Genomic DNA, 11,270 nt, shown 5'->3' on the forward strand with positions numbered 1-11,270 from the left:
AAATAAGCCAGGATGTAAAGTTGATGTCAAGACTTCATAATACTTTTTTTTTTTTTTTTTTGTGATTTTCACAGGAATACCGCAAGAAGCACAAAGAAGCCAAAAGACGGCAAAAGAGATGACAACACAACTTGAACCACAACAAACCCACATTGCCATGTGTCATTTAATGAGTTTTATTATCCAAGTTTTGTTACATCACAGAAACAAAGAATATTCTGAGTTTTCATTCACTGGTGTAATTTAATACCTCAACCTTCTCAATATATTTTGTGCCTTTGTGTTAAAACCTGTGTAAATAAACATTTTCATAAAGGCTTTGTCTCACTGCAAAATTATACAGTGTGCATTTCACTATGTGATCAGTGATCTGATGTAGGAAAGATAGACTTAAAATAGCACATAGCTGTTTCAGTGTGATACAACATGCCTCACGTGGACTGTTCTAAATTGGTCCGTTCAGATCATAAATACACTCACTAGCAACTTAGGAACATCTGTAAACCTGCACTTTCATGCCATTATCCAATCAGCCAATCATGTGGCAGCAGCACATTGCATAAAATCATGGAGACACAGGTCAAGAGCTTCAGTTAACGTTCACGACAAGCATCAGGTGCCAAACTTGACAGGTTTCAGTGTTTCTGATACTGCTGATCTCCTAGCACAGTAGTCTTTAAAGTTTACGCACACTCTCAGAAAACAAAGTGCATTATTGTACTTTTAGGGGTACAATTATATACTGACTGGGAATATATATATATATATATATATATATATATATATATATATATATATATATATATATATATGTGTGTGTGTGTGTACCTTTTTGACCCTAAAAAGGTACACATGGTTACCTTGAAGTCCAATAATGAGCCCTAGGGGGTACATTAGTGTAAATTGTACATTGGGGGACAGACATGGACTCCTACTGTACTCCTATTTCTGATAGTGCAGAATGGCACAAAAAGAATCCAGTGAGCGGCAGTTCTGTGGGCTTGGTGAGAAAGGTCAGAAAAGACTGGCTAGACTGGTTCAAGCTGACAGGAAGGTTACAGCAAGTCAAATAACCAGTCTTTACAACCATGGTGAGCAGAAAAGCATCTCAGAAGACACTTCAGGTTCCACTTCTGTCAGGTTTTTACTCTACTGTGTGTAAACTCAAAAGACTAGTACCAATCCATCTGGCACAAACCACCATGTCAAGGTCAGATAAGAAATTTTCCACATCTTGTTGTTTGATCCAAACATTAACTGAAGCTCTTGACCTGTATCTGAATTATGAATATATGTAGCATACTGCTGCCACAGGATTAGCTGTGTGAATAATTGCATGAGTGCATAAGTGGTCCTAAGAAGTGAGTGAATATACAGTAAACCTATGAATCAAATCGGCTGTGTTAAACCCAGAGTTTTCACCACTAGATGTCAGAATGATTGTAGAATCTGTATGTTGCTATCATAATCTCAGGTTGTACCCTTACTTCCTTGATTCTACCAAAAATCTGTGTTTTTGATTGATCCCCAAACTTCAACCTTCTTTAATTTTAGTACAATGTATGCGTTGTTGAATAAGTTCTGGGTTGTGCATCTTGCAGAAAAGTCAGAACATGATAACCTTTATTAGATGTTCAGATGTTAGATGTTCAGTTCGGAGTCATGTCTCTAAGCCACTCCTCTGTACTTAGCTAGAGTACAGACTATTCATGCTGCATCCGTGCATGTACAATTAGAACTAATGTACCCACACTGACTGTCAAACAACCGTGTGTGTAATAGATAGCTGTTTTTGGCCTTGTCCTACTTTACACCAGCCTGGAAAAGTCATTTGCCAAAGTGTGTGAATATGTAACACCTTTATTGTTTGCTATCAGTTTGCCACTCAGCCTTATCAGCACATGGAGGCCATTTCCATTCACTAGTTTGTTCAAATGGTTCACATGGTCAAAACAACCCATTTTAAACTACTAAAAGTGTAAATATACAAAAAAAACCTTTTCTAACTATATACTTTTCCAAAATAAACCTACATGTGGTTTCATTCAATAAACGTGAACATACTTTTGTAAAGATTTCAAAATTCATTTTACCAGGGTCAGATTTAAAAAAAAAAAAAAAAGCCGTGACATTTGTGTACCTGTAAACAAGTTCTTCTGTTATTTCCATTCCCACTGTGCACACACATCTGCTGTCAGCAGATGCATACAAATGACATTTGGGGCATCTGTTTACATTATTGTTTACATTAATAACAACTAAAATGAATGGTATAGCTATAGAATTTAATGATATGATCCGGTATCAGTGGAAATGTTATTGTATGTGACTTTTAGTGAACAAAGCCTCAGCATAAGGCTTTTGGAATTTTACTGTAATGTTTGTTTTTACCTGATATGCTAATGTTTTTATCTAAATGGATCGACATGTATGTACACTGAATCTAATTCAAGCTTAACTATCAATGGTTCAGAAACTCATACAACGAGTCTTTGTTTAATCCAAAAATTTTCCTTTAAGTCAAATGTAGCTGATCAGCTCAGAGATGTTTGGTGTGTGAATTTTGCGCTGGATCTACAAGCTTAATGGTGCTAACATGTAAGGAAAGCCTATAGCTAGCAGTTCATAGCATCAGAAGTTACTTGACTGAATTGATTTACACTGAATGTTAATGCACAAACCAGAAAACAAGCCATTCTTGTGTGAGACAGTAAAACCATAATAATGTCATTTAGTGGTTAAAATGCTAAAGGTTCACCCTGTATGAAAGAGAGAGCTTATTAAAAAATATGAATACAGTAGTTGGTCAAATATATATATGCTCACATAAATGTGACCAACTACCGTATTCATATTTTTAATAAGCTCTCTCTTTCATACAGGGTGAACCTTTAGCATTTTAACTACTAAATTACATTACCTGACTCACCAAGACATGTTTCACTAAAGCTACAATGTACCTATGGGTACAATAACTAACCTTAAAGTGCATATCCTGGACCAATTTTGTGGGTTTTTTTATATGAAAGTACAACCCTGATTCCAAAAAAATTGGGACAAAGTACAAATTGTAAATAAAAACGGAATGCAATAATTTACAAATCTCAAAAACTGATATTGTATTCACAATAGAACATAGACAACATATCAAATGTCAAAAGTGAGACATTTTGAAATTTCATGCCAAATATTGGCTCATTTGAAATTTCATGACAGCAACACATCTCAAAAAAGTTGAGACGGGCAATAAGAGGCTGGAAAAGTGAAAGGTACAAAAAAGGAACAGCTGGAGGACCAAATTGCAACTCATTAGGTCAATTGGCAATAGGTCCTTTACATGACTGGGTATAAAAAGAGCATCTTGGAGTGGCAGCGGCTCTCAGAAGTAAAGATGGGAAGAAGATCACCAATCCCCCTAATTCTGCGCCGACAAATAGTGGAGCAATATCAGAAAGGAGTTCGACAGTGTAAAATTGCAGAGTTTGAACATATCATCATCTACAGTGCATAATATCATCAAAAGATTCAGAGAATCTGGAAGAATCTCTGTGCGTAAGGGTCAAGGCCGGAAAACCATACTGGGTGCCCGTGATCTTCAGGCCCTTAGACGGCACTGCATCACATACAGGCATGCTTCTGTATTGGAAATCACAAAATGGGCTCAGGAATATTTCCAGGGAACATTATCTGTGAACACAATTCACCGTGCCATCCGCCGTTGCCAGCTAAAACTCTATAGTTCAAAGAAGAAGCCGGATCTAAACATGATCCAGAAGCGCAGACGTCTTCTCTGGGCCAAGGCTCATTTAAAATGGACTGTGGCAAAGTGGAAAACTGTTCTGTGGTCAGACGAATCAAAATTTGAAGTTCTTTATGGAAATCAGGGACACCGTGTCATTCGGACTAAAGAGGAGAAGGACGACCCAAGTTGTTATCAGCGCTCAGTTCAGAAGCCTACATCTCTGATGGTATGGGGTTGCATTAGTGTGTGTGGCATAGGCAGCTTACACATCTGGAAAGACACCATCAATGCTGAAAGGTATATCCAGGTTCTAGAGCAACATATGCTCCCATCCAGACGACGTTTCTTTCAGGGAAGACCTTGCATTTTCCAACATGACAATGCCAAACCACATACTGCATCAATTACAGCATCATGGCTGCGTAGAAGAAGGGTCCGGGTACTGAACTGGCCAGCCTGCAGTCCAGATCTTTCACCCATAGAAAACATTTGGCGCATCATAAAACGGAAGATATGACAAAAAAGACCTAAGACAGTTGAGCAACTAGAATCCTACATTAGACAAGAATGGGTTAACATTCCTATCCCTAAACTTGAGCAACTTGTTTCCTCAGTCCCCAGACGTTTACAGACTGTTGTAAAGAGAAAAGGGGATGTCTCACAGTGGTAAACATGGCCTTGTCCCAACTTTTTTGAGATGTGTTGTTGTCATGAAATTTAAAATCACCTCATTTTTCTCTTTAAATGATACATTTTCTCAGTTTAAACATTTGATATGTCATCTATGTTCTATTCTGAATAAAATATGGAATTTTGAAACTTCCACATCATTGCATTCCGTTTTTATTTACAATTTGTACTTTGTCCCAACTTTTTTGGAATCGGGGTTGTAGGTCCCTTTACACACTCATCCAGAAGGGTAATTTTGCACAAGGCCTTCTGTCTACAGCAGAAAAAAATAAAATAACAAAACGTGTCTGGAAAAATTCCAAGAGAGTCTGGAGCCAGATTCGTGACGTTACCTGCGGAAGCGCCAGCAGGCTGCGAGAGCTTGCACAGTTTCAGTGCACAGCCTGTGTAGACCAAGTTTAGCAGCTAGCGATTTTGCATTGAAATATGGAATTGTCACCTGAGCGCAATGTTACTTCACCTTTGGATGAAGAATATAATGAGATGTCAGAATTACATACATGTCAACCTTTGGTCAGTTAAACCTGTATAACCAACCTCCAAAATCTGTATTTCCCTTATAAAATCCGTATAAGATGCAAATTAAAATAATTTACCTAAAATTTGAATGATAATTAACAATGATATAGCCCAGTTACTTTTTATTCAATATTAATAACAATAAACCTTCAGAATGAATACAAAGCTCCAATGTTTGACAAAAACACAAAGTGTTATCAGCGTAGTTACGAAGGAAATACTTCGTTGTTTGGAGACAGGTTTCACCGAGCGGCTATTATGCACGAGACTTCATATTAGCCACAAAGTCAGAAAAATCTGTTCGTAAAATTACGTTATAATGACCAAATACAATGAAAAGTATTTTTCCAGTCTCACCTGTGAAAGGTAATCCCATGTGATCTCGTTTGGACGGTAAACCTGTTGGTACAGTTAAACGTAGCACATGAATGAGGCATCTTTGTTCTCGGCTACTGTCTAGACGCTATACCAGAGACAGTTGAAGAATCTCCACTTTGCCACATCCAATATGGCGGTGAGGATGACGTATGATTCTACGCAGAAGGCGGCGTCTATGTTTATATGTCTATGACTTCACGGTTGGCGGGATTCTTGCAATGCGGTGTGCGCAGGATCAAAAGTGGAACGAAGTCTCGCTACCACAAGATAACGCGCGATTTCATAAGACTCTTTACTGGCTGTCTGTGATGTACAGTACGTTTGTAAATGTTATGCGCTCTTTTATCATCGTGGTAATTGATTATAGCTCTAAATAAATATTGAAGTTTTTTTAAAGAATCCATATAACTTTATTTATACGCCCGTATACTACGTTTATGGAATCAAATCCGTATAAAATACGGACATTCCGTATAGGTTGACATGTATGGAATTATTTCTTACCCTGGCAACAGTCAACTTGTGAATTGCTGATTTTCTTGGTCTTTTTCTTGGCTCTGCTTTGGTCCTCGGCTTCCAGGTGTGCCTAGCACGAAGCGCTCCCATTTCTCTCTCATTGTCCGGTCTTTTGGAAAGCGATGAGTACTAATCCCATCGAGATTGGTGTTGCTACACCCTCCTACGATACATCTGTTAAACATTTTAATAATTATGTGATAACGTTGAAGAAATTTGCAGAAAACCACCAGGTTGTTTTCTCATAAACAAAACCAGCACTGATGTAGGATTCAGAAGGAGGCGTCCCGCATGCTACGTCACGAAAATCAATGTTTGCCAGGAAATCCAAATGCCAAGTTTTTTCAGAGGCGGACGAATTCGCCTCAAATGGCTTGATTTCAACTGAATTTTTCTGGTATTGCACAAGGTAAAAAAATTGCACAAAATGCAAAATGTGACAGATATTTGACCAAAGTTTAATATAAAATAGGAGAATTACATTGATCTTGCTCCTGAATTTACCTGCGATATGCACTTTAACCCTGACAAGTAAGGAAAACTTAACTTATCTTCTAGCTTAGCATTGTATGAGCTGCATTGTCTAAATCAAAACACACCTCAAATTCATTGAGTTTTCAGCATCTCAAACAGATTTATGTGGTTTATCCTTTTATCTAAGGATGTCACAGAACTTTAGAAAAGAACAGCAGTAGCTACCACACAAATGTCTGTGAAGATTCTCAATCATCCAGGTCATATAGTAAACTGTGGGTGGTAGAAATGGGCAACTGGACTTGCTTGAAGATTCTTGAAAACGTTTCACCTCTCATCCAAAAGGCTTCCTCAGTTCTGTCTGACTAATAGGGAGTATCAGATATTTATCCTGATCCAGGAGGATCCAGGAGAGGATAAATATCTGATACTCCCATATTAGTCAGACAGAACTGAGGAAGCCTTTTGGACGAGAGGTGAAACGTTTTCAAGAATCTTCAAGCAAGTCCAGTTGCCCATTTCTACCACCCACAGTCTACCACACAAATGTTTCATGTTACTTTATCAAAATGTTTATGCACAGTATATTACTAAGACAAATTGTGTCTCTGGAGATAAGTTTGTGATGTAGGCATGAGATTGGGGCTAAATGCCATTGAAATGGCAGCTACAAGCTTTGCTTACTTGTTAGCTACCTTCAAAGCTGTTCGTTGTTTGTTAGCAACATTAGCCATATAGCTGCATTACAACACCAAAGAAGCAAAACTCAGACATTAAATATGTTTTGGATGCTTGATTTGTTACCTCTGCCAACTTTGTTGGAGGAGGTTATGTTTTTGCCTCCATTTGTTTGTTCGTTTCTTTGTTCCCAATGTAACTCAAAAAGTAGAGAACAAATTTTGGTGAAATTTTGAGGAAAGGTGAGTCATGGGCCAAGGAACAATTGATTAGATTTTGATGCCAATACAGATATGTGGCTTGACGGAGGTATACAGGTATGCCCTTCTAATTGGTTATGTTTTTGGTAAGTTATTTGAATATCTTTGCTTCCTGCTTAAGAACATTTCTGCTTTTTTTCTGCTGTCAGTGGTGTGTAACTGATTCTTCATGTTAAAGTTGCTATTCATAGTGTTAAAGCTTTGTTTACGTTCAGTGCTGAGCTCACGATATGTGTGAATAAGCACGTTTACAAGGCTATACACTCTGCTCTAACCCTCCCCCATTCTGTCATCCATAAACAGGAGGTTTCCTATCACGCCGCAGAGGGGGAGGAACAGCTGCTCTCAGTTACACAACACTCCACATAACCTTCTGATGCCATTTTGTGTTAGTAAAAGCAGAAGCAATGTGTTCCCCAGTTACCAGTTCCCAAGTAAAATATGAAGTCCCGTGGAAAAGGAGACATGCTGAATTTTGTGGTTTGTTGTGACCATTTTGAGACCATTTTATCGAGTCTTTGTTTCTTCAAACTTTCCCCCTCTCATTATCTTTTGGCAGCTACAGACATTACTGTTTTGTGTTTTGTTTTGTTTTGTTTTTAGTTAATGATCTACTTTCTTTCATAATCACAGATCATGAAGAATGATCTTATCATAATATACCCATAAATATAAAAACCTGATTTTTATATGGTTAACAACAAAAACAGCTTCAAAAACAGCTTCTTTCCAAAAGCCATAACCGCCCTGAACTTGGATATGTTCTGACTTTATAGTCTATTTATTTTACTATGTGACTCTCCTCGTGCAATAATTTATAATGTGCAGTACTTTATAAGGGACTCTCTATGTGCAATACTTTTATAATGTGCAATACCTCACTCCATAATGTGAAACACAACACATTCACCTCACCTTAGGACTGTGCACCTTACATACAGCACATGCACCTCAGGACTGTGCACCTTACACACAACACATACACCTCAGGACTGTGCACCTTACACACACCTCAAGTCTGTGCACCTACCTTACCTTGCAATACTTCATAAATGTGTAATATTTTATTTTATTTTATAATGTGAATCTCTCATGCAATAATTTATAATGTGACTCTCTCTGTGCAATAATTTATATGTGCAATGAGCAATACCTCACTCCATAATGTGTAACACAACACATACACCTCAGGTCTGTGCACCTTACCCCCCTGACACACTCCCCCCCCCTTTTTTTTCCCCCTTCCTCTCTCTCTCTCTCACTCTACACGCTGTTTTGCACTGTTATTGGAGATCTCACTGTACATGTGTATAGTGACAATAAAGGCATTCTATTCTATTCTATACAATTAGATAGCTCATCTTGGTTATAGAATCTGGTGTCTTGACATCCTAAACTTAAAATATTAATTACAAATCCCTTAGAAAACAGCATTTTGTATGTCTCAGCCCATGACTTCAAAATATAATCATTAAAATACTTTAAAAATTATTATTTTTAGATTAATGCGCCAATCCATTTAACATAACATGCTTAAACATCCTTTGCCACAAGTCATTGTTATGTCCCACAACATTCACTCACCCTTTGTTACCTGCTCACATTCACCCCCTCTGAAATACACCCTATGGCCAAAAGTATGTGGATGCGTGACCATCATAACCATATGTGAGCCTTCCCCATTGTCGTCACTGCCGAACCCGATTGAGGACTTGAGGCAAACCATGGCAGAATTGCAACAGTAAGGTGGCTAATTCCTTTCTGTGGACACACACACACACACACACACACACACACACACACACCTACGGGTAATTTAGAGTAGCCAATTAGCCTAACTGCATGTCTTTGGACTGTGGGGGAAACTGGAGCACTCAGAGGAAACCCACACAGACATGGGGAGAACATGGAAACTCCACACAGAAAGGCTCCCATCAGCCACTAGGCTGTGTGTCCCAGAACCCAGAACCTTCTTGCTGTGAGGTGACGGTGCTAACCACTGCACCATCGTGCCGCCTGAGCCTTCCCCAAACTGGTGAAAAAAAACACTGGTTAAAAAAATTATACAGGGAACATTACATGTGAGCTCAATAGCTTTGCAAATTATTAGAGAATAATGTGGTATCTAGCTCAGTTGTTTGCAATGAACAAATTTATGGTTGTGATATAGTTTCACAGGTTTGACTACTGCATAATTACTCAGTACATCAGGAAAAAGATAGCAATGCAAATCAAGACTTGGATATTATAATCCCACTTGGGTCTTTCAGTGACAAATGTGAGCAAGTTTACTAACTTTTAACAAGGTGGACATTGGGGTGTTTCTAATTTGTATATACACTCACTGGCCACTTTATTTGGAACACCCATACACCTGCTGTCTTATGTAGTTATCTAATCAGCCAATCCCTTGATAGTAGCACAATGCATAAAATCATGCAGATACAAATCAAGAGCTTCAGTTAATGTTCACTTCAAACAAAAGAATGGGAAAAATTGTGATCTCTGTGACTTTCACTGTGGCCTGGGTGTTGGTGCCAGATGGACTGGTTTGAGTATTTCAGAAACTGCTGGGGTTTTCACACACAACAGTCTCTAGAGTTTACACAAAATGGTGCAAAAAACAAAAAACACTGAGCGAGCGACAGTTCTGTGGGTGGAAACACCTTGTTGATAAGAGAGGTCAGAGGAAAATGGCCAGAGTGGTTCGAGCTGCCAAGAAGGATATAGTAACTCATATAATCACGCTTTACAACAGTGGTGAGCAGAAAAGCATCTCAGCATGCAACAGCAGAAGACCACATTGGGATCCACTCCTGCCAGCTAACAACAGGTATCTTAGAATCAAGAACAAGTTCCTATTAAAGTGGCCAGTGAGTGTCATACATATTCAGAGACCCTCATGGGTAAACGTGTAAAGATCTTCCTCAGCAATTTTCAGTCATTTATTGAACACAATGGACGTATTATTCTGCACAGCTTATTATTCAGTGGTTTAAAACATTGCTGTTTGCATTAGTTGCCTTCATTTTTGGCACTTCAGCCTGTTCTTTCCTCTATTTACTTATTTATGTTTTACTTGCTGCCCAATTGTTGACTGAATTTGGGAATCATTTGAATATGTTTGCAACTGAGCACACATCTGGGCACCTACGTAGATGTAAAATAATTCACCAGCACTTCATAAAATTCCTTTCCTTGACAAAATATATTCATGAATACCACATCCTGGTGTGTGTGTGTGAGAGAGAGAGAGAGAGAGAGAGTCACATGACTCTGAGGGGAAGGCATGAATAGCACCAGAATAACAACCCATCCCCCACTGACACACAGACACATATGCCTGCAAGGAGTCCTAAATAGCATCAGTGCCTTTAATGTGTATATAGACTTTATAAATAGGACTGAAGGTGAGCAGCTGGGCTGATGTTAAAATATGCATAAGTAGTGCTTATGCCACATGCACCAAGACACACAGAGGCATTATCTCAGCTGCAAACTATCCGTCCATTCACACTGCAACAACTGTGTTGACATCTGCTGCTATAGTTAAGTCTGACCAAAAAAAGTGTTGTGCAACAGGTCTGCAACCATGTGCCTGTGCAGCTCTTAAAACAACAGCTCCTCTCACGTGTCTGTACTTTTCCACCCTTAAAGGGCCTCATTATTTTTTTTCTTCCCCCACCCTTTTCCATGGGCCCTCCCTGTTCAGTTCTGAATTCAGCAATAGCTGTGACCCATGTTCAAGTTTATATTCAAGCTAAAGGATCGGATAACACAAGTGTCAGCATGATAGGGTGATGCTAATATGAGAGCTGTCATCAATAGGGCTTTAGAAGGCGTTTTCCTCTCCGATTGGTTGGCTTCAGTTTTGTAGGCATCTCTTGTGTGTGTGTGTGTGTGTGTGTGTGTGTGTTTATATATCTTGATGAGGACTAAATGGCCCCCACAAGGACAAGATTATCTGACTGTTTTGATCTTGTGAGGTCTTTTAGCTGGTTTCCATGAAGAAA

At 38.7% G+C, this 11,270-nt stretch overlaps 1 protein-coding gene across 1 annotated transcript in view; it reads left to right on the forward strand.

Annotated features, from left to right (window-relative positions):
* Positions 1 to 316, forward strand: part of nol8 (nucleolar protein 8) — a 41,883-nt gene extending 41,567 nt beyond the window's left edge. Inside the window, exon 17 of the mRNA XM_060910832.1 lies at positions 75 to 316. Coding sequence (XP_060766815.1) covers positions 75 to 122 — 48 coding nt within the window. The 3' untranslated portion in view covers positions 123 to 316. The remainder of the gene's footprint in view (positions 1 to 74) is intronic.
* Positions 317 to 11,270: the final 10,954 nt, after the last annotated feature.

This window comes from Neoarius graeffei, chromosome 26, assembly GCF_027579695.1.
Source record: "Neoarius graeffei isolate fNeoGra1 chromosome 26, fNeoGra1.pri, whole genome shotgun sequence".
NCBI classification, from domain to species: domain Eukaryota; kingdom Metazoa; phylum Chordata; class Actinopteri; order Siluriformes; family Ariidae; genus Neoarius; species Neoarius graeffei.